Source organism: Aquarana catesbeiana, linkage group LG01 (assembly GCF_042186555.1).
Source record: "Aquarana catesbeiana isolate 2022-GZ linkage group LG01, ASM4218655v1, whole genome shotgun sequence".
Taxonomy (NCBI): Eukaryota; Metazoa; Chordata; class Amphibia; order Anura; family Ranidae; genus Aquarana; species Aquarana catesbeiana.
Window position 1 is genome coordinate 496,993,663 of NC_133324.1, and position 25,060 is coordinate 497,018,722.

At 40.3% G+C, this 25,060-nt stretch overlaps 1 protein-coding gene across 1 annotated transcript; it reads left to right on the forward strand.

Moving 5' to 3' along the window:
* The first annotated feature begins 979 nt into the window (after positions 1–979).
* On the forward strand, positions 980–24,098 carry HAPLN4 (hyaluronan and proteoglycan link protein 4). The gene is made up of 5 exons (XM_073592494.1): positions 980–1,202; positions 5,614–5,734; positions 16,476–16,838; positions 16,947–17,249; positions 22,768–24,098. Exons 2-5 carry the CDS (start codon positions 5,614–5,616, stop codon positions 23,124–23,126), a joined length of 1,146 nt encoding a protein of 381 aa, XP_073448595.1. The 5' UTR covers positions 980–1,202; the 3' UTR covers positions 23,127–24,098.
* The last annotated feature ends 962 nt before the right edge of the window (positions 24,099–25,060 follow it).

Here is a 25,060-nt window from a genome sequence, read left to right on the forward strand (position 1 = left end):
CACCATAATCCTCATCACCAGGCCCATGATGTTTTTAATCCAGCCCTGAAAACCAGGATGCTGGAATGAGGAGCAGAAGCGCTAGAAGCTCCTGACAGTGTGGTAAAATATCCCCCGCTACTGTTAAAAAAAATAAAAGTATCCCCAGTGAGGACACAGATGCAAAAAAAACCTGGGAAGGTTTTAACCCATCCAGACTATATCCAAAACTAGGAAAAAAACTTTTGTCTAGACTTCCAGTTAACTGAAATGCATATTATTTGTTTTCTGGGATAAAAAGCACTTACATTTGTAAAACTTGTAAAAGTTATCTTCTTTTAAAAGATTGCCAGTAACTGGTATGCTTTTCCAGTGACTTGCCATTAAACTGGAAGAGGTTTGCACATCCCGACTTGCTGCATGCTTATTCTGTGTTTGCAGCTGTAGTGTTGAAGCTAGAGACAGGGGCTGATAAATGACATATTGATTAGCCCCCTTCCCCCACTCTCTGTCCTGAAACATCTCCCGCAGCATCCCGCAGGAGAGGAGGAAAGCCAGCAGCACTGTGGGGCGGGGGGGGGGGGGGAACACGGGTGAAGCCCAGGCAGTAGGGGGAATCGGCCATGCACAGAGTGATTAGGGTGTGCCCAGGCACACCTGGCACACCCCCTGCGCACTCCTATGTTCAGTACAGATTTCTACTAAGCTCTGTCTTTATTAGTCCTAATGTGCATACCTCTGATATGTTAGCCCACTGGAACAAGTCCGTTCATTGTACTTTCTTGGTACCCTTCAACATTGTATGCATTGACATGCCCCTATAAGAATGAATTTACAGAAATGTTTTGCTAATAAGCTGCTGAAACTTTTCACTGTATATCGGTGACCGATATTAGCAGTTCATTTTTAGAATGAGCTCCCTGGCCTCTAAACTCAATGGCTCTAGCTGTACTTTTAGGAGGTCTGTGCTACATCCAGGGCAGCTTGGTGCAGTGTGCCCCTGCAGTCTTGCAATGCAGGATGTCAGCTGTATAGTACTGCAGTAGGAAGCTGTGGGACATGGAGCTGCCTTCTCCCTGTCTCTCCCCCCTCCATCCCTGAACAGGATCTGCAAAAGAGGAGGAGGGGGTGTCTCGGCATTTTGGTGCAGTTATCGCTGTGCTTGATGCTGGGACCAACTGAAATATACCTGGGACAGTCCTTGAGTTCATTACATTATAAAGGTAATTTTTATTAATAATAATTACCACAGACACTCTAGACCTTTCTGCATCTACATCCCACTATGTTCCATTGTTTTCTTAATTTCTGCATTTTTTTTCTCTTCTTAATCTTACTTTTTGCAACATTATGACAATGTGTAACTTTTATTTTCTGTTCCCTTCCAGGGGTTAATAAGGAGCAAGTGCTTAGGCATGCACTATAGTGTAATGACATTCTATAAATGTTGCCAGGGTTATTGTGGTAAATATAGTACTGTATCAGTTACCTGACACATTACGTAAGCTTTGACCTGGTGCTGCAGTGTCGTCTGTCAGTATAGTTTGGGTACTTTTCAACTTTTCTGCTTTATGTTTCCCTATAAAGTTGGTCATGATTGCATTGCATTCTTTAATTGCTTTCCTCTTTATTTTCCTCTTTATATCCACATTATTAAGAAATACTAACTAGAATTAACTTAATAATAACTCCTCTGTAGAATAAAATATGAGGATATTAGAGGTCACAGGAAGGGTCCATGACTGTATAAAATAAATTGAGGTTTTATTCAAATGTTTTAATAGGTATTGGAGAAATCACTGAGATGGCATAAAATATCCTCCCTATTTAAAATATTGTGGAACAGCATAATGAAAAAAATCCGTTATACAGATGTGCTGTACTGGCATATTTAAATAATGACATCTCTCCTTTTCAAGCATCGCCACTCTTTAAATATAGGCTATATATCACATCCCTGCTCTTCATTAATAAACATTTCACAATAGTGATATCACAAATCTTCATATATAAACAATATTTTACAATAATGACATCACCTCCCTTCATATAGTTAGATTCAATTTTTTTAGGAGTAAAATTACCACGTTTTATATATAAACAATATTTCACATGGTGATATTACCTCCCCTCATATATATATATGCTATTTTTTACAAGAGTAACATCACCACTCTTCATATATAAGTTTTATTTCACAAGAGTGACATCACCACTCTATATATATAAGTTTTATTTCACAAGAGTGGCATCACCACTCTTTATATATAAGTTTTATTTCACAAGAGTGACATCACTGCTCTTCATATATACGTTTTATTTCACAAAAGTGACATCATTGCTCTTCATATATACATTTTATTTCACAAGAGTGACATCACCACTCTTCATATATAAATTATTTTTCATAAGAGTGACATCACTGCTCTTCATATATAAGTTATATTTCACAAGAGTGACATCACCACTCTTATATAAGTTATATTTTACAAGAGCAACATCACCACTCTTCATATATAAGTTATATTACACAAGAGTGACATCACTGTTTTTCATATATAAACTGTATTTCACAAAAGTGACATCATCCCTCTTCATATATAAATTATATTTCACAAGAGTGACATCACCACTCTTCATATATAAGTTATATTACACAAGAGTGACATCACTGTTTTTCATATATAAACTGTATTTCTCAAAAGTGACATCACCACTCTTCATATATAAGTTTTATTTCAAAAGAGTGACATCACCACTCTTCATATATAAATTATATTTCACAAGAGTGACATCACCACTCTTCATATATAAATTATATTTCATAAGAGTGACATCACTGCTCTTCATATATAAATTATATTTCACAAAAGTGACATCATTGCTCTTCATATATAAATTATATTTTACAAGATTGACATCACCACTCTTCATATATAAGTTATATTTCACAAGGCTGATATAACTGCGTTTCATACATAAGTTACAGTATATTACACAAGAATGACATCACAGTATATTACACAAGAGTGGTGATGTCATATGTAAATTATATTAAACAAGCGTGACATCACCACTCTTCATATGTAAGTTACGGTATATTAAACAAGCGTGACATCACCACTCTTCATATGTAAGTTATATTACACAAGAGTGACATCACCACTCTTCATATGTAAGTTATATTACACAAGAGTGACATCAGCACTCTTCATATGTAAGTTATATTACACAAGAGTGACATCACCACTCTTCATATGTAAGTTATATTACACAAGAGTGACATCACCACTCTTCATATGTAAGTTATATTACACAAGAGTGACATCAGCACTCTTCATATGTAAGTTATATTACACAAGAGTGACATCACCACTCTTCATATGTAAGTTATATTACACAAGAGTGACATCACCACTCTTCATATGTAAGTTATATTACACAAGAGTGACATCACCACTCTTCATATGTAAGTTATATTACACATGAGAGACATCACCACTCTTCATATGTAAGTTATATTACACAAGAGTGACATCACCACTCTTCATATGTAAGCTTTATTTCACAAGACTGATATCACGCTTGTCATTTATAAGTTATCTCTTACAAGAATGACATCACTACCCTTCATATGTATATCACAGGATTGACCTTCCCACTCTTTCTCTTCATATGTAAGCTATATTTTACAAAAATAGCATCACTGCTCTTCATATATAAACAATTTACACCTCCCATCATACATACTGACATCCTCACTCTTCATCTATAAACGCTGCTTTTCATATATAAGCTATATATTTTACAAAAGTGATACCGTTATACCATTCTTCATATATAAGCTAGATTTCAGAAGTATGACATCAAGCTCTATAAATTAAATATAAACTATATTTTAAAAATGATATCACTGTTCTTCATACATGAGCTATTTTCACTTCATAAACAGCATATGCTATATTTCAGAAGAGTGTATTGCTGGTTTTCATATATAAGCTATGCTTCACAAAACTGACAACACCGCTCTTCATACTAAGCTTACATTTTTCATCTCTATTTTTTAACTTGTCATTGTAAAAGAAATATCACTTATCTTTCCATGTATCAGCTATATTTTGCAGCAGTGATAGCTCTACTTTCATATCTGTGGAGTGTATACGAGTGGCATCTCTGGTATATCTAAATTACAGTTCATGGGAATGGAAAACACTAATATGTGGTTACGTTATATTGCATCATAAGGGCATTACTACTTAAAGTAATTGCTACTACAGGCATTACCTGTCAGAAGAGAAACATGGGATCTGCCACTGTAGACTTCATTCGAAATGCTAGTCAACTGAATGTTATGCAGACCTACTGGCTTCAATACTGTCTGCGTAACTGAGTCGGAAAATGTATGTAGGTAATGAAAGTCATGGTAAGTCCTTATTTGTACAATTGTCTGTGTTCCTTCTATGTGACTCAATGTACCAAAGCAAGAGGGTCAGCAGCACAGCCAGGCAACTAACATTTTTAGACGTAAAAGTCACCAGTGGCATCCTCCCTGTTTCTCTGAAGGTTCCCTTTAAAAATAAGGGAATAAAAGATCTATTTTATAGTAGTTTTGCGTACTGTTGTTCTGTAAAGTTCACTTATACCAATGGATTTTAGTTTTGTTTATTAGTCATTAAAAATGATGCGTTGCCCACTGTGGCGCCACTATGTATTAAAGTCTAGTCCCAGAGTGCTGTGTCCACATAGCCACAATCCAAACACTCAGCGGCTTCGGTGTTACTCGGCTCCTCCCACTCGTTACGTCACTGCCCTCCTGACTTCCTTAGGGCAGTGGTCATCAACCCTGTCCTCAGGACCCACTAACAGGCCAGGTTTGCAAGATAACTGAAGTACATCACAGGTGAAATCATTTGCTGCTCAGTGATTGCAGTATTCTAGTCTTCATCTCCCCAAGGTAATACATAAAACCTGGCCTTAGTGAGCCCTGAGGACAGGGTTGATGACCACTGCCTTAGGGAACTTGATTGAGAAAAAGGGAGATTATCATATTCATACCCCTAGAGGGTAAACATGCATTAGACCTAACAATGTACGTTCCTAGGTCCATGTTATAAGGTGAGTGCGTTGGAATGTAGGTGGTGGGATACACTTGCATGAAGGTGTGGACACACAATTGTTTGAGCACACATTGAAGAAAGATTATATGTGGACACAGCACTCTGAGACTAGACTTTGATCTATATTGGTGTTACATGTGCTTTTTGGACTTATACCATCATATGGAGTATCGAGTAATTTAATCTGGATGTGGACTTTTTTAATATATCAGATTGTTCACTTTATAACTTGATTGTACAGTTTTCATATATGTTTATTCAATATTAGAGGTAATTATTGATCACTTAGTGACTCTTTTTAGTCACAGAGGGCGCGCTACATAATTATTAATGACTATATAGCTTACTTGCAGGAACGCATATGTATGTGAGCAGCACCCTAAAATGTATTATTTAAAACATTGCACTGTATTCAATTACAGAGGTTAGAGGTAGCGCAGAAGTTCACACGATTATCATCGTATTTAGTTTTGTTTGACCTTTAATCTCCCCTAATGTACGTTTTTCCTCCCATTAGATGTGTGGTGGACGCCTTTCACACTCATCAATGCTCTGTGTTTTTTCTATGGTTATGCTGCTACATTCAGTGCTTTGTGCTGACACTGACAGAAGTCAAAGAAAAATTGTTCATGTTACTGGTGAGTAAATGGCATTCACCAAAATGTAATCAGAAGGCATGCAGTGTAAGAATATATGGCACAGCATATGAATCTGGAGTTGAAGGACTTATATCTATGTACACACTTTGTAATTATACTCTATAGTACCAAAAGTATTGGGACGCCTGCCTTTACACACACACGAGCTTTAATGGCATCCAGCCTTAGGATGTAGAGTTCAATACTGAGTTGGCCCACCCTTTGCAGCTATAACAGCTTCAACTCTTCTGGGAAGGCTGTCCACAAGGTTTCGGAGTGTGTCTATGGGAATGTTTGATCATTCTTCCAGAAGTGCATTTGTGAGGTCAGGCGCTGATGTGGATGAGAAGGCCTGGCTCGCAGCGTCCTTGATGATGCCCTGGAGGAGGGGCTTAACACGTTGACGCACTTCCAGTTTCGTCTAACCACTGACGTAATTTCCGCCCTCCGTGGAATGCACGGTGTTTCCTGGTTGTACTGATGCCTGTTTATTCAGATTTTGTGTAAGTGGCGCCTGATAGGCGCAATTCTTCACATTTTAAACAGTACTTCACTTTTTCTCCCCGTCCTTTGAGCTTGGTCGATGACTCTGAAAAGTCCCAGAATTCTTTTGGAAGAGGCTCCTGTAAATACTCATCCAGCTTATACTAGATCTGATTTCACAGCTTTTTTGACCCCAGACTGCAAAGCTGGTGGTCTATAATTTCTGGTGAGTGGGGTCACAAGAGGGGAGTGTGGCACAAGGCACCAGTGACTTTCTTGGAGCACATATGCACTTTATTTGGAGCACCTACCACTTTTACTATTGAAAAATATCATTTTTATCATGTTTAACCACTTGACAACTGGGCACTTAAACCCCCTTCGTGACCAGACCAATCTTCAGCTTTCAGCGCTCTCACAATTTGAATGACAATTACTCAGTCATGTAATACTGTACCCAAATGAATTTTGTGTCCTTTTTTTCATACAAATAGAGCTTTCTTTTGGTGGTATTTGATCACCTCTGGGCTTTTTATTTTTTGCGCTATAAATGAAAAAAGACCGAAAATTTAGAAAAAAAACGCATTTTTCTTCGTTTCTGTGATAAAATTTTGCAAATTATTAATTTTTCTTCATAAATTTTGGCCACAATTTATACTGCTACATATCTTTGGTAAAAATAACCAAAATTAGTGGATATTATTTGGTCTGTGTGAAAGTTATAGAGTCTACAAGTTGTGGTGCAAATCATAAAAAATTGATCACACCTGATGTACTGGTGGCCTATCTCATTTCTTGTGACCCGAACAAGTCAGGACAGTACAAATACCCCCCAAATGGCCCCTTTTTTGAAAGTAGACATTCCAAGGTATTCAGTAAGATGCATGGTGAGGTTTTTGATGTTGTCATTTTTTCCCACAATTCTTTGCAAAATGAAGATTTTTTTTTTTCCTCCCATAAAATTGTCATTGTAATTGGTTATTTCTCTCACATGGCATGTGTATACCACAAATGACGCCCCAAAATACATTCTGCTACTCCTTCTAAGTATGGCGATACCACATGTGTGGGACTTTTTCACAGCCTAGCCACATAGAGAGGCCCAACATGCAGGGAGCACCATCAAGTGTTCTATGAGCATAAATGACACATCTAACTTGTTAACTACCTATTACACTTTTGAAGGCCCTGGAGCACCAGGACAATGGCAACGCCCACAAAATGACCCCATTTTGGAAAGCTAACACCCCAACGTATAATCTATGAGGCATAATGAGTCTTTTGAACGGTTCATTTTTTTCCAGAAGTTTTTGGAAAATGTGGAAAAAAATGAAAACGCATTTTTTTTTTACACAAAGTTGTCCATTTATAAGCTATTTCCAACACATAGCATGTACATAGCAAAAATAACACCTCAAAATACATTCTGCTACTTTTCCTGAGTATAGCGATACCACATGTGTAAGACTTTTACACAGCCTGGCCACATACAGGGGCACAATACTGAAATAGCACCTTCAAGGGTTTTAGGAGCATAAATTACACATCTCATTTCTCACCCACCTATTACACTTTTGAAGGCCCTGGAGCACCAGGACAATGGAAACGCCCACAAAATGACCCCATTTTGGAAAGCTAACACCCCAACGTATAATCTATGAGGCATAATGAGTCTTTTGAACGGTTCATTTTTTTCCATAAGTTTTTGGAAAATGTAGAAAAAAATGAAAACGCTTTTTTTTTACACAAAGTTGTCCATTTATAAGCTATTTCCAACACATAGCATGTACATAGCAAAAATGACACCTCAAAATACATTCTGCTACTCCTCCTGAGTATAGCGATACCACATGTGTAAGACTTTTACACAGCCTGGCCACATACAGGGGCACAATACTGAAATAGCACCTTCAAGGGTTTTAGGAGCATAAATTACACATCTCATTTCTCATCCACCTATTACACTTTTGAAGGCCCTGGAGCACCAGGACAATGGAAACGCCCACAAAATGACCCCATTTTGGAAAGCTAACACCCCAACGTATAATCTATGAGGCATAATGAGTCTTTTGAACGGTTCATTTTTTTCCAGAAGTTTTTGGAAAATGTGGAAAAAAATGAAAACGCATTTTTTTCTACACAAAGTTGTCCATTTATAAGCTATTTCCAACACATAGCATGTACATAGCAAAAATTACACCTCAAAATACATTCTGCTACTCCTCCTGAGTATAGCGATACCACATGTGTAAGACTTTTACACAGCCTGGCCACATACAAGGAACACCGTCAGGTGTTCTAGGGACACATAGCATGAACATACCAAGAATTACACCCCAAAATACATTCTGCTGAGCAAAGGGTAAAAAAAAAGATTACCTGTGGTTTTAGTAGCACAGTTGTCCACAGGTGGATAGCACTGGTCCAGGCAGCAGGCAGGGACTTGGTCAGCAAAAGCGAACGCAATTGTCCAGGCAACAGACAGGAACACTGTCCATAGTCAGTACAGGCAGCAGGCAGGGATACTGTCCATATACAGTCCAGGGTCAGTGCAGGCAGAGATTGTCAGCAGTGCCAAAATATTGATCCTGGTAGTAGGCAGGAACATGGTCCATCCATGTGGTGTGGTCAGTTCATGCGACAGGCAGAGGCATGATGGCATAGGTCCTACAGGCAGCAGGCAGAAGTAGGGCCTCGTTCAGGACAGAATGGGGACAGGGGTAGAGGCTTCTCCCACCCAAATCTCTTTGAAGCCTCCGAGTCTCCAGACCCTAATCTAGGAATGAGAAAACAAAAAAAATGTTTTCTTCATCCAGAAAAACAATTCTGGAGCCCCTCACATATGTGAGACCCCTGTGTTATGAATCCCACTAGTCCAGTAGCAGGGTACAAGATCAGTCCAAGAGGCAGGCAAAAAGGATGGTCAAACAGTCCAGGGTCAGTTCCAGATCAGGCAGAGGTATGAACAGAATCGGTAGGCAGAAACGTGGTCGAAAAACAAACCAGGGTCAGTTCCAGATCAGGCAGAGATATAAACAGAATCGGTAGGCAGAAGCGTGGTCGAAAAACAAGCCAGGGTCAGTTCCAGATCAGGCAGAGATATAAACAGAATCGGTAGGCGGAAGCGTGGTCGAAAAACAAGCCAGGGTCAGTTACAGAGCAAGCAGAGGCATAAGGGGTGTGAAGGTAAATGGCAGGAAGTGAGGGTTATGTTGACCAAACTTCACTAATAATTTAGTGAAGTATGGTAACGGCGGAAACAGTTAACTATACAGAGGCCTGGTTGGGAAGGACATTGGGGACAATAAAAAGTAGTGTCTCTTCTCACTCCTCCTTTGGTGCACACCCAGCATTTTCTCTGCCGTTTTTGGCCTGTTGGTCTGGGGGGGATTTTTTCGGGAAAGTGGCGTTCAGACAGTCTACTAATCACATCGGATCGAATGGTTTCTGGTGGGCCGTTCGGGTATATAAGGGCAGTGATGATTTCCTCCTGTTATCCAAGGAAGGATTTGGGGCTTGCAGTGGATTTATGATAAATAACATAGCTGTTATATATGGCCAAATTGAACAAATATATCGAAACTTTTTTATACCACTGGTATGTTCTTCTCGTGGCAAGATAGGGTTCGAGCATCTGGTCGTTGAAGTCGACACCCCCCATATACTTGTTGTATTCAAAGATGCATGTGGGCTTTTGGATTACCCCATTCCTCCTGGTTATCTCCACGACGGTGTTATTGTGGATTGATGAAAGCACGTAGACGTCCCTTCTGTCCCTCCACTTCACAGCCAGAATTTCCTCATTCCTCAAGCTCGCCATTTCCCCTCTTCTTAGCTTTTTGTTCACAAGGCTTTGAGGAAAGCCCTTCCGGTTCTTCCTTATGGTGCCACATGCTGGAGTCTTCTGTCTGTGAAGATTTCGGAACAGGGGCAGACTAGAATAAAAATTGTCCACATATAGATGGTAGCCTTTTTCCAGGAGTGGGTTTATGAGTTCCCAAACGACTTTCCCACTCGATCCGATATATTCTGGGCAATTAGGGGGATGTAGCTGGGTGTCCCTCCCTTCGTATACCATGAAGGCATAGGTATATGCTGTAGCTCGGTCGCATAATTTATACATTTTCACCCCATAGCGGGCCCTTTTGGTGGGAATAAATTGTTTTATGCCCAATCTGCCACTAAATTTGACCAGGGACTCATCCACACATATGTGCTGGTCTGGGGTAAATAACTGGGGGAAGATATCAGAAAAATATTTTAGTAGTGGGCGAATTTTATATAGCTTGTCAAAATGTGGGTAATTTCGGGGAGGGCACTGGGTATTGTCATTGTAGTGTAGGAATCTCATAATCATGAGATACCTGGTTCTGGGCATTACAGAGGAAAAGATGGGCATGTGGTGGATGGGGAGGGTAGACCAATAGGAACGTAATACTTTTTTTTGGTTAGTCCCATACAGAATGTGAGGCCCAAAAAAATTCTAAACTCCTCCACTGTTAGGGCTCTCCATTCGTAGGGACGGGCATAATAGGATGTTGGGTTACTTGCTATGTATTGTTGGGCATATAGATTGCACTGGGCCACAATCGATGCAAGCATGTCCTCAGTAAAAATAAGGTTGAAAAAATCTAATGGTGAAAAATTTTCTGTATCCACCTGGACTCCTGGCTGGGCAGTAAAAGGGGGAATGATAGCTTCTCCTGAATTGGGTGGCAGCCATAAGGGGTTCTCAAGGGAGTAGGGAAGGCTGGCATGGGACCTAACCCTTTGGGCCTGAGGTGACACCCCACTGGTACGTGGACTTTGTCGAGGTACTGCGGTGCTGGTGGATGGCACTGCGGTGCTGGTGGATGGCATTGCGGTGATAGTGGATGGCATTGTGGTGATAGTGGATGGCATTGCGGTGCTGGTGGATGGCACTGCATCCTCACCAGTACGTCTTCGTCTGGCGGGCGGACTCTCATCCTCCTCTGAGGCTGTCAGTGTACCACTGCTGAGGACAGGCTCGTAGTCCACGTCAGACTCAGAATCTGAATCTGAAGCGGAGAGCTCCCCGTTGCTCTCGTCGGCCGCAAGAATATTATATGCCTCCTCGGCTGAATATACTCTTTGTGACATAGTGATGAAAAATGGCAGATGTGTGGCACTGATGACACGTGACACTGGCAGATTGCACTGGTGATAGATGGCACTGATACGTGACACTGATGTGGTAGGTGACACTGGTGACACTGATGACACTGATGAGACAGGTGGCACTGACGACAGATGGCACTGACAGATTGCACTGATACGTGGCACTGATACGTGGCACTGATACGTGGCAGGTGACACTGACAGGTGGCACTGATGTGGCAGGTGGCACTGATGTGACAGGTGACACTGATGTGACAGGTGACACTGATGTGGCAGGTGACACTGACAGGTGACACTGATGTGGCAGGTGACACTGACAGGTGGCACTGATGTGGCAGGTGACACTGACAGGATGTGGCAGGTGACACTGACAGGTGGCACTAACGACAGATGGCACTGACAGATGGCACTGATGACAGATGGAAGCACTGTGGCACTGATGTGGCACTGTATGGGCATGGTATGGGCACTGTAGGGTGTTTCACTGAAGGCTCGGCAACTCACAGTAATGACAGATCGCTCTGTCTCCTCACACACGGTCTCTGTGTGAGGAGAGAAAGCCGGCAATGAGAGGTGATCTCATATGTTTACATTTGAGATCATCTCCCATTGGAAGCTCGGATCGCGCTGTAAACGGCCGCTGTGATTGGCCGTTTACGGCGATCTGTGACTGGCTGTGTCCAAGGGACAGGGCCAGAGCAGAATTTCCCCGATGCGCGCTCCCGGGAGCGCGCATTGCGGAAGTGAACAGGAGGACGTCCAGGGACGCCCTTCCGGCAATTGGAGTCCGCGCTGTAGCCGTCTTTCGGCTATAGCGCGGACGCCTAGTGGTTAAAGTATCACTGCAGGTTTTAATTAATTGATTCCTGTTTTTGTCATTTGGTCTATAGATATCCTATAAGCGCTGTATATATATCATCTTCTTGTTTGTGCACTGGTGCGCAGTCATATTGGAACAGGAAGGGGCCATCCCCAAACTGTTCCCACAAAGTTGGGAGCATGAAATTGTCCAAAATGTCTTGGTATGCTGACGCTTTAAGATCTCACTTCGCTGGAAATAAGGGGCCAAGCCCAACCCCGAAAAAACAACCCCACACCATAATCTCCCCTCCACCAAATGATTTGGACCAGTGCCCAAAGCAAGGTCCATTAAGACTTGGATGAGCGAGTTTGTGGTGGAGGAACTTGACTGGTCTGCAACCTGATAGAACACCTTTTGGGATAGCTGCAATGGGTGGGCCAACTCAATATTGAACCCTGCGGACTAAGACTGGGATGCCATTAAAGTTCATGTGCATGTAAAGGCAGGTTTCCCAATACTTTTGGTAATATAGTGTATATGTCCATGGAGTAGCCATGCTGTACATATGAGACCCATAGGCCAATGGTTGCAGTGGTTAACTTTCTCTTTCAAGAGCACTATGCCACTAACCTGTGGGTTGGGTTTGAGTTTGCCATTTGCCGTGACCTTGAAGGTTGCAAATGTACTTCTTCCAATTACTTCAGAAGACACTGGCAAGGTGCTGAACCTGTTTCTACTGTCATCTATGCAGGGCTGGTGCAAGGATTTTTAACACCCTAGGCGAAACCTCATTTTGCACCCCCCAACCTGGCTGCACCCCTGACTCCACCCCCTTTGCTCTGCCCATGTATACCCCACCTTTTTAATGAAGCGCCCATCAAATGCAGCCTCACCAGCCCCCATCAAATGCAGCCTCACCAGCCCCCATCAAATGCAGCCTCACCAGCGCCCATCAAATGCAGCCTCACCAGCGCCCATCAAATGCAGCCTCACCAGCGCCCATCAAATGCAGCCTCACCAGCGCCCATCAAATGCAGCCTCACCAGCGCCCATCAAATGCAGCCCTTACCAGCACCCATCAAATGCAGCCTCACCAGCGCCCATCAAATGCAGCCTCACCAGCGCCCATCAAATGCAGCCTCACCAGCGCCCATCAAATGCAGCCTCACCAGCGCCCATCAAATGCAGCCTCACCAGCGCCCATCAAATGCAGCCTCACCAACGCCCATCAAATGCAGCCTCACCAGCATCCATCAATGCAGCCTCACCAGCACTCATTAATGCAGCCTACTAGCGCCCATCAATGTAGTCTACCAGTGCCCATCCATGAATGTTTGCTTGCTTCCATTCATTCGGGAGTTGGGACACAGACACAGTCCTCCGCCGCCGTTGTGCCTCTGACACTATGTGTGAACAGAGCGGCTGCCTGCTGATGCTGAGACTTGCTGCAGAGAGAAGAGAGTAGGAAAACCAGTGGCCGAGCGTCCTAGGCAGCAGTGCGCCCTAGGCAGCTGCCTAATTTGCCTAGTGGTAGCACCGGTCCTGCATCTATGAACATTATTGAAAGCCAGTTCTGTGCCTAATCTGTTGGCTGGGAGCTCTGCTATTTTCTGTTGTGCCTTTCTCACAGTTTTTGACACTGGACACATTTCTGAAGGACAATCCAAAACCCCCCTTAGTACTTTGTACTGAATTTGCTTGTGGTGATGTCAAATCATCAGGGTAGTGATGTGATGTCGACCTGGAACAATAAGGGGATTCTGTTTCTCACTGAACAGATTGGACTTCCCAATACAACCTTCAACACAAAATAACTTGTGTTCAATCATTGGGTTCAATTTGTAGAGCAGAATATTCTAAGAAAGGTTTAATCCCCTTAATATGATATCTATCACCTATGAGTACACTTCATGTTCACATCAAATATTGACCTTTTATGCTTGTATGTTTTCCTTAACAGTGGGATGTCCTTTACAGATGTGCCATCCACAATACTCTTAATGGTTCTCAATGTTAGTTGCAAATTGATGAGGAACATGGATATGTCATGCAATAGCTTGTACAATGGAAGACCACTTTGAAAAACGTTCAAAACCGTCAGAACTCAGCCTCATCTTTGACTTCACAGAGTGTAACAGTATTAGCTCTGATTTCCTTATCAGACTCAGGATAAACCAGTTAAAATGTAAAGTCAATGTGAATTGTGATGGTGTCAGGAATTTCATGCAGCAACTACTACTTCTAATGAGAAAAGAAGCTTAAAGCAGAAGTAAACTCATCCATAAAACAGTTTAATTACCGGCATGTGCCGGAAATGTAACAGTACCATCGGTTGTGCTCTTAACCAAACTGTCAAACCATCCAATGGCTGGTGTCATAACTGATCACATGTGCAGCATCATGACAGTTGTAGACTAAACAGAGGCAAAGATGGCAGCTTCCTTGGCTTAAAAACGATAGGGGGGTTTACTCACACTTTAACAAGACATGCAAGGACAAGAATGCGCATGTGCATAAGCATGCATGGGCCTCGGCACGCATGTGTGCGCCCACAGATCCTGGTGTCCAGTGGCCTGCTTAAACCTGAGGTTTAGATACACACTGACAGGGAGAGACAATGAACTACCAAAGTGCTCAACAGCACCATGGTAGTTTACTGAGAACTACAAGCCGACAGCCACAAGGTCTGTTGGTACTTGTAGTTTCCCATTAACAGAATTTTTTTTTTATAGTGACAGCAAGCCGGGGAGAAGATTCCCCGCTTGCTGTCACAGAGGCAGAGCAGACAGTGACTGTGGTTTTGGAACATATTATATATTCCACCCTAAAAACAGTTGGAACGTGTAACATATTCCCAAAGGTGAACTTATCCTTTAAGACACAGTCTTTGATAACTCTCATAGGTAGCAATGAATTGCTTGAGAGTGATCTCTAGTTGCAGCACCTCATAAAAATGTTGAGAAAGTGATGGCATGTAATCAACTGTTTTAGACCATACGTGAATAACATTAACTAGCAGTTCTTCATTAACAGCCTCAAAATTCTAATGAGTTTAAGCAAGTGTTTACCTTGTCTGCTTAGTTCCTGATCTAAAGAGAATTTTGATTCTTGCTGTGGATCAGTTTCCACAGAAAATGTAATGTTTTGCTGTGACATTGTCCTGACAATGAAACATTTCTCTGAGAAATGTATGAATTGCTTAGTTGTATGTCTGGAGGTTGTTTCTTAACACCGGCAGCTTTCTGTCTCACTTGTTTGAAATTGTATTAAAGCAGAAATCAGAATAACATTTAGTAATGCAGCCAGTTTCTATTGTACATATGTATGATGCACAAATTGACATGTATAGCACAAGTCCATTAAAAAAAAAAACAGAATTATTACTCTCTTGTAGGCTGTAGGATGCTGTGATTAACCTGCATGCATGTACAGGCTTGTATTACAATGGCCACACTGTCCTAAGCTGCTGTATGCTCAGAGTCCATATCATATCTCATGCTATATTCCAGAGGTATAGGTGATTTTTTTGACTGGAGCTAAATGATTTTTTTATGACTGTCCTGCCTCTCGAGTCTAAGCACTGCAAGTGTGATCTTTATAAGTGATCCATTTGTGGTAAAATAGCTACAACTTACACTATCAGCAGTGTTGGAAGACAGTGACTCAATCCAAATGACATCTTGCAGATCACAGAAAGCTTTAATCAAAAACCTGTCCAGATCTTCCCAGATGAACATCAGATAGGTCATACAATCAAAGTGTTTTTAGCTTCAGCAATGTGCTCACAGCAGAAATTAAGGACGCACTGAAAAGAGAGTGGAACTAGCTATATAGAGCATTTCCTAGCTAAGGAGCGAGGAAGGGACAACATTATTTAAAGGTAAACAAACAACACATGTGTAACAGGATGATGGTTGTGCTATATTGCTCTTTCTTACAATGAGTTGGCCAATGCATCTGGCTGAAATCATATCTCAACAGCTGTTGAAACTTCACTGGATTATAAAGTACAAGTAACCCTCTACAAATGAGATACGACTTGTTGGTAAATACAATGTTTAGACAGTAGGCCTTTAAGTGAATATCCCATTCACTGGGGATTTTAATGTGATAACTTAGATAACCCAAAATATTATGGAGAATGCTGTTTCAGTCTGCATAGCCTTATTATCACAAAAGTACTTCCACAAGACAAAGGGAATAATTTAGGATGACTTATGTTGATTTGATCCTTTCTTGAGTCCATTTTGTTTTAGTCATGAGTTTTTTTCTTTTCTTTCCATGTTCCCTTTGATGAACTGTAACCCCTATGGTCAGAGGACGAAACTGGTGAAGTCATTGTACAAACAGCACCAGGTATGGTGACCACACATCGTGGTGGCACCATAATCCTCCCTTGTCGTTATCATTATGAGCATTCTGGAGAGGAGCCTGCTTCAATACGCATAAAATGGTCCAAGATTGATGAGCCTGCATCCTTCACAAATGTGTTTGTAGCTCTGGGAAAGGAAATGAGGGACTTTGGCCCATACAAGAACCGTGTTTCTCTTCAAGAACATGATCCAGGGGATGCCTCACTGATCATCCGCAATATTACCTTGGCAGATTATGGGAGATATGAGTGTGAAGTGACCAATGAGTTAGAAGATGACACTGGTACAGTCAAACTTGACTTAGAAGGTAAAAAAGTTCACATGCTGCATCCTTTTTAAACTACTTACAATTTTTTAATGAAAAAAAAAAGCTAAATTTATTGTTTCTAATTTTTATGTTATATGTTCCATTCAGGAGTGATCTTCCCTTATTATCCACGCATAGGACGTTATCACATGAACTTTCATGAAGCTCAGCAGGCCTGCAAGCAGCAGGATGGTATCCTTGCTTCTTATGACCAGCTTCATGAAGCTTGGCTGAATGGCCTTGACTGGTGCAATGCTGGTTGGTTGCAGGATGGATCTGTGCAATACCCAATTTCCAAACCACGGGAAGAATGTGGAAAAAAGGAAACCCCTACTGGAGTAAGGAACTATGGATACCGGCACAAGGAGGATGAGCGTTATGATGCCTTCTGTTTTACGTCCAATCTCAATGGTATAGTGGGTCTCTCAGCAATATAGTTAAATCTATGTTAACTGAAAATGTCACCTTCCTATGTTTTTCTGACAAAGTAAGGCAGGAGAGCAGGGATACTGCAACTTTTATCCCTGTATAGGCTTTTCGATTATCCATCTTTATATGGTGTTAAAATATTTGGTATTGCCATGCTGATAAAGAATACTAACCTTTGTATGCAGCCATACTGTGAATATACAGAATACTCATGCTCTAGCACATCCTGGGGCCTCAATGTGCAGCAGAATTGTTTAGTAACCAGCCACCAGTGTGAAAGTAAAATTGCATTAAATGAGTGAATTAGTGTTGCCTATTGTTTAGGAGGCATAGAACTGACCATCCACCATATTTTTTTCTAGTGTGCACATTTTTGAATTTGTGCTGCATACAGTTAGACCCATGAGTAAGCTGTCTGACCCAATGTAGCAATTACATTTCCATTTCTAGACCAGTAGTTGATGTTGGCTCTGTAAGACTAACTGCTAACAGTAAGTGGGTTGGCAGACCTCAGAGGCTTGAGTGTTCCCATTGCTTGCACTCTTGGGTTAATGGCCTAAACTTTTGTTTCAATCTTTGTTGAAACTAGAAAAACTGATGGGCACCTACTTACAGAAAACCAAGATCTGACATCCTTAGACTGCCCTCTATGGCAATAAGGAAAAATTAGAATGTCCAAAGCTTGTACAGGTTTAATAATAGGCAATGTGTATTGTTTTCCATATCTGTTATTACAATGTATAGCTAAATATAACACACTTTCCAAAATAAGCTAGTATATTAATTTATTAGAAAGATTTGTACATATGCATGGATATAAACATGTTCTGTTACAGCGTTTGAAACACAGTTTTGAGAAATAAAATTTGTAAGGAGATAAAAGTAGAAGAGAAAGGAAAAAAACATTTGTATAAACAAAAAAAGAAAAGCCAGTTTTGCTAGCTGGTTGTAGCAATGTTTACAGTACTGCTTGTCTAATAGACAGTATAAAACTTTTTTTGATGCAGCAATGATGAGAAATCTCTTCTATTAAAATACTCAATAAAAACATGAATTAAAAAAGTAGATCTATAGATGAATGTATCTTCATAACTATAAAATAGACTCTTACACTCTATCTTGTTTAGGGCGCATATGTAGAGATATAGAACAAAAAGAGGTGTTCACCCCTATATTTGTATATAGTTAAAGTGGTTGTAAAGGCAGAAGGTTTTTTATCTTAATGCATCAATGCATTAATTTAAAAATGCATCTATGCATTAAAATAAATGTGTGCAACAGCCCCCCTCAGCCCCTTACACTTACCTGAGGTCCCTCTCTGTCCAGTGATGTCCACGAGTGTCTCAGCCATCCGAGATCCTCCCTCCTGATTGGCTGAGACACATCAGCAGCGCCATTGTCTGCCGCTGCTGTCAAAGTCATCTAGCCAATCAGGGGAGAGAGGAGGTGTGGACGGGTCGGGGCTGAATGGACAAAGGGAGCTGTGACTCGGCATAGGTGCCCCAATAGCAAGCTCCCTGCTTGGGGGGGGGGGGGGCACTTGACAAGAGGGAGGTGCCAGGATTACAGAATAGGGACCAGAGAAGAGGAGGAGCCAGGCTGCTCTGTGCAAAACCACTGCAACAGAGCAGGTAAGTATAACATGTATTTGTTATTTTTATAGGGAAAATAACGAGACTTTACAATCACTAAAGAAATTTGTATCCCCTGAGACTATAAGGGTAACCACTAATTCCTTACGATAATAAAAACATGTGTTTTATTTCAAATAATTATTAAAAAGCAACAATAAAATGTTTGCGGTTTACAGATGAGATAGTCCTGAATGACATTGGCAATAAATGGTGCATATTAACATAACATATTGTTTTTTTTGGTTTTTTTTTTACTAAAGGCAAATCAACTTTGCACTGCAAGAGCACTTGGAAGTGCAGTCACTGTAGAATGGAGGGGAAGATCTGAAATGAGGGGAAGCTCTGCTGATTTTATCGTCTTATCATTTTCAAGCGAAAAATGCTGTTTTTTTAATTTTCCTAGCTTGTCCCCCCTTTGATCTACAGCGACTGCACTTCCAAGTGCACTTGCAGTGCAAAGTGGATTTGCCTTTAGTAAATAAACCCCATTGTCTAAAGCAGTGTATGGTATGAGAAGCATCCAATGCGTTTCAGTATTTCTTTCTTCAGGGGTGTGTCAAGCCATGACATATGACATATGGCAAACAGGTAGGTGCTTGGTTAAATACTCTGGAGACAATTATTCATATATGCCATAGCTCCTTGAATTCTAATTAATGTCTTTTTCAAAATCAAACTATTCCGGATCAAAGTGTAACCAATGAAAAAAAATTATTATTATAACAGATTAAAAAAAAAATGGGACCAGTTCCAATCAATCTTAGATCCAAAGTTCCCTTAATATACCACGTGATAATATAGGTGAAAACATAAACAATTCTTCTTATCCAGTGGACATGTGCTCTTTCCACAGCCCAGGTGAAATATACACTTACCAGAAACAAGTGTTAAGCAAGTATTACAAACACTGTAAACCCCGCTGCTGGATCTTTTCCACTTGTAATCATCTTGTAATCTTCACCTATATTATCCTTGTGGTGTATTAAGGGAGATGGGTGTACCTGGGTCCCACTGGTTTTTGGCAGTTCTGTGCTGATGGCACTGCAGACATCTTCTGATGTTGAAGGGAAATAATCATGATGTGTCTTTCATCTGCTGCATTAGGTTTCCTTTGCTGACCACTGCATCAACAGTCCTCAGGGTCAAAAGAGCTTGAACCCCAGTCTGCTTTGAAATCTTTGCCTGGGAGAGACCTTGTTGATGCAGTATAACCACCTTGTTTCTTGTTGCTGTGCTCAGTCTTGCCGTGGTGTATGACCTGTGACATGAAATTGTCTTCCACAACCACACCTTAGTAGCAGAGTTGTCTATTCTTTAGCCAGTTTTAAACGTTCTACACAGCTGTTTCTGTTATAGCCAATAACTGTGTTTTAACCTACATATGAAATTGATGATGATTAGCACCTGATTGGTATAGTTGCTAGTTGGTTACCATACACCTGATTTTGTACAAGTGTGCAAGTGGAAGATATGATACTGGTTTAAAGACAAAGGGTAGTTACACCAAATATTGATTTGATTTAGATTTTTCTTCTGTTCACTCACTTTGCATTTTGTAAATTGATAAAAATAAACAATTAACCACCTCCGGGCCGCCCACCACACATAGCCTGGCTGCACAAAATGACGTACCTGTACATTGTTTCGTGCATGAGATACTGTGGGCGGACTTAATGTCTGCTGGCCATCCGCGATCGCTCCACAGAGAGGCAGAACGGGGATCTTATGTAAATAAGGCAGATCACCGTTCTGACAAGGGACAACACTGAGATGGGCTGTTCCTAGTAATCAGGAACAGCGATCTCTGTGTTGTCCCAGTGAGCCCATCCCCCACACAGTTAGAACACACACTAAGGGAACACAGTTAACCCTTTGATTGCCCCTAGTGTTAACCCCTTCCCTAGCCGTGTCATTTATACATTGATCAGTGCATTTTATTTAGCACTGATCACTGTATTGGTGTCACTGGTCCCCAAAAAGTGTCACTTGGGGTCAGATTTTTCCGCTGCAATGTCGCATTCCCGCTAAAAATTGCAGATCGCTGCCATTACCAGTAAAAACAATAAGAAAAATTAAAAGTCTGTATATCTATCCCCTATTTTGTAGAGGTTATAACTTTTGTGCAAACCAATCAATATACGCTTATTGGGATTTTTTTTACCAAAAATATGTAGAAGAATACATATTGGCCTTAACTGATGAATAAATTCGTTTTTTTTTTATTTATTTTTTGGATATGTATTATAGCAGAAAGTAAAAAATGTTGGGGTTTTTTTGTATAAAATGTTCGCAGTTTTTTTGTTTATAGTGCAAAAAATAAAAACCGCAGAGATGATCAAATACTACCAAAAGAAAGCTCTTTTGGTAGTTTGAAAAAACTGGGAAAAAAGGACATTCATTTTGTTTGGGTACAACCTTGCACGTCCACGCAATTGTCATTTAAAGGGACGCAGTGCTGTATCGCAAAAAATGGCCTGGTCATTAAGGGGGTAAATCCTTCTGGGGCTGAAGTGGTTAAAATATATATTTTGAAAGCATTCTTACTTTACAGCATTTCTTTACACTTACCTATACGTTTGCACAGTACTGTATATATATATATATATATATCCAGTATAATATATACAGTATACAGTATATGCAATTATAATCACCTGCTGTACAAGTGGCAGTGTTGGAGACAACACTGAGAGCATGGTAGGTAATGGCATGGATCATACACAGTCTCATCCTGCTGCTTAGGTTTAATTGGCATCTTGCCAGAGTAAGGCAAAAAATAACCAGAATAAGGCTAAGAATAACCATTGCATTTTTTATTAAAGTGGTTGTAAAGCCCAAACATTTTTTTACCTTAAAATGGTGTTCCATCCGTTTTTTAGTTTATTAAAAATCAGCAGCTACAAAATATGTAACTGCTGACTTTTAATAAACAGACACTTACCTGTCCCACGGTCCAGCAATGTGGGCGCCCGGAGCCTCGCTCCTCTCCCCCTCCTCTCTGCGGCACCGTCATAGCAACTGTGGGCACCCGGCTGTGACAGCTTATGGTTTCACGCCCGGGTGCACACTGCACATGTGCGAGTCGCTCTGCGCTCTGCTATTGGCCAGGCAATCTTCTGGGACCTGTGATGTGTCCCAGAAGATTGCTGGCAGGGAGGGGCCGCCTCTGGGGAGAGGAGGAGTCGTCTAGGTGGCCGAGAAGAGGAAGGAGGAATTGGGACTAAAAAGAAAGTACCCACTCCCCTCCCAAAAAAATGACATGCCAAATGTGACATTTAAGGGGGAGAGGAGTGCTTAAAGCGGAAGTTCCACTTTTGGGTGGAGCTTGGCTTTAATGTATTCCTTCCATTAAGGTAAAAAATGTTTAGGTGTCGTCCTCAACGCCCTTTTACTTACCTGAGCCAGCACCATGCACGTCTGCAATTCTTCTCTCCCCTCACTTCCGGGTCTCGCTGGCTTTGCTGGGGCACCGGCAGCCATTGGCTCCCAGTGCTGTCAATCAAAGCCAGTGACGAGAGAGAGCGGGTCCAAGTCCCGCTGTCTGTGTCAATAGATGCAGTAGCTGGGCTTGGATGCAAGCACGCATGAGTGCCCCCATGGGAAGCGGCTTCCCATGGGGGCACTGGACAGAGGGGAAGGGCCAGGAGCACCGGCGGGGGACCGGAGAAAAGGAGGCAGGTAAGGTAAGTATAGACATGTTTGTTATTTAAATAAAAAAAAAAAACCTTGACAACCACTTTAATTAAATGGAATTTTTATTTTTCCGACAGCTTGTTTCCATTATTATCGCTTTGTACACAATTGTAAGACATTCAGACATGTTATACTAACATTTAAAATTATTAATTGCAGATTTTTCTCCCCAGGTAAAGTTTACTTTCTGAAGACATATCACAAGATGAGCTTCCCAGAGGCCTCAAAGGCCTGTGAAAAAAATGGTGACTCTGTAGCCAAAGTAGGCCAGCTGTATGCTGCCTGGAAGCTGCAGCTTATGGACAGGTGTGAAGCTGGATGGCTTGGTGATGGCAGTGTCCGCTACCCTATCGTGAACCCCCGAACAAGGTGTGGAGGTACAGAGCCTGGCGTGAGGAACCTGGGATTTCCTAGTAAAAAGTACAAATTATTTGGGGTCTACTGTTTTAGAGGCAAAGGGGAAAAGGAACAGAGTACAGAGAATAAAAAAATTAAAGAGGGAATCAGCAAATGGAAGTCTAACCATGTGTAGGCTGCATGATGATTTGGCATGGCATAAATGAATATACTGGATGCAAAATCCATATGTGCTTACTTTTATCAACATGTACATTGAAAGAAAGCATTTCCTCAAACAGAATATAAATGATCATTATATTTGGCAATGACTGTAGACAGTAAGAGATTAATGGGAAGCTGTACAAGAAAAAACTGAAAGGAAATGGAGACCCACAGATAAACGAAAGCGATCACAGGTAATTAGGAAGAAAAGAATGATCCCGAGGAAGAGATGACACACATGCTGTACACAAAGGGACAGAGGTCAGGCTGATACGCTGCAATACAATAGATTATGATGTGAGCTGTCCTTGGTGCTGACTCAGAATCCTATTACTGTTCTCTACATAAACACACTCAATTTTTCATGTAAAATAATAGAAATATCAGTAGGGTCATTTATCCAACATTTCATTGCAGAAGTGCAGCACTAAAGCCATTCATTTGCTTTTAAAGGGAATCAATCCCATTTCTTACATTTATTTTTTAAATAGATATTTTTATCATTATTAACATTATCAGTTTGATATGAATAACATTGTCATTATGGGTTCATTTTTGATATGTTTCACTTCTGTTTATATTGTATTTATCTATATATACAAAATGATTACCTTACCTGCACATAAAATGTATTTGTATTTACCGGTACTTTATATCTATTATTCCTCTGATCTCAGTGCTTTGTCTATGGACTAGAAATTATGGAAATGTCAATGAACTTGTGCCAGATATGGTTACAAAGAAATTGCTCAGAGAAAAATGTGGCTTCTTCTACTGTATACTTACTGTTCATCAAGAGCACCAGCAAACAGAGCAAACAGATCTTTAATTCAGTCTATTAGAGAAGGTGTGATGTATGTTAAATCCAATTAATGTATATGTGTATATATATATATATATATATATATATATATATATATATATATATATATATATATATATATATATATATATATATATATATATATATATATATATATGTGTATATATATATATATATATATATATATATATATATATATATATAATGTTAGTACATCACAAACACGAATCCACTTGTAGAGTATACATATACATTTGTTGGATTATTGAGGGCTGTAAGTTATTTTTAAGATGGAAATTATTTTGTGGTTTTAAGTGTGTTTATGGGTCCAGATTAAAAAAAATTGAGTACATATTATTGTAAATATATTTTGGTTACAGATGTGTAACCATAGAAGGGGAATTTTGCCTTTGGATCCTCTGGCATACAGCAAGGTACGTTCCTTAATGGTTGAAGACCTTTATGTTTAATGTTATCAGGAATATTAATGCAAAGAAGCACAATAAAAAAAAAAACTTTATTATATTATATATATATATATATATATATATATATATATATATATATATATATATATATATATAATATATATATTATATTATTATAATACATTGTATTAAATGAATTCCAAAAAAAAAAAAAAAAAGGAGATCACCCTTTAATTTAATCACAAACACATTATAATGAAGTTATAATGACAACAAAGCACAAACCAGGACACATGTAATGCTGCACTGTACATATAGAACTCAGACATCTACTAAAACTACATGATAATGCACACAATTTTGTATTGTTGGGAAAGGATGTTAATGCATTTTAAGGCTTAGAGAATGCTCAAATGTTAAGCCATTTTCATTTTAGCAGGATTCTGACAATGCTTTCATAGCTATGACATATTTTGGTAACTACTGTTACTTATACTCATTTCGCACAGTATGATTACATTTTATATGCAACCATAAAGCACAGTTATACCGATGTCACTGAAAACTAAAACATGTAAAATAAAGATATTTGATTTGAACACAATTCCGATGTTGGTGTGCTAGTAGTTTACTATTATCCAGAGCTGATGATTG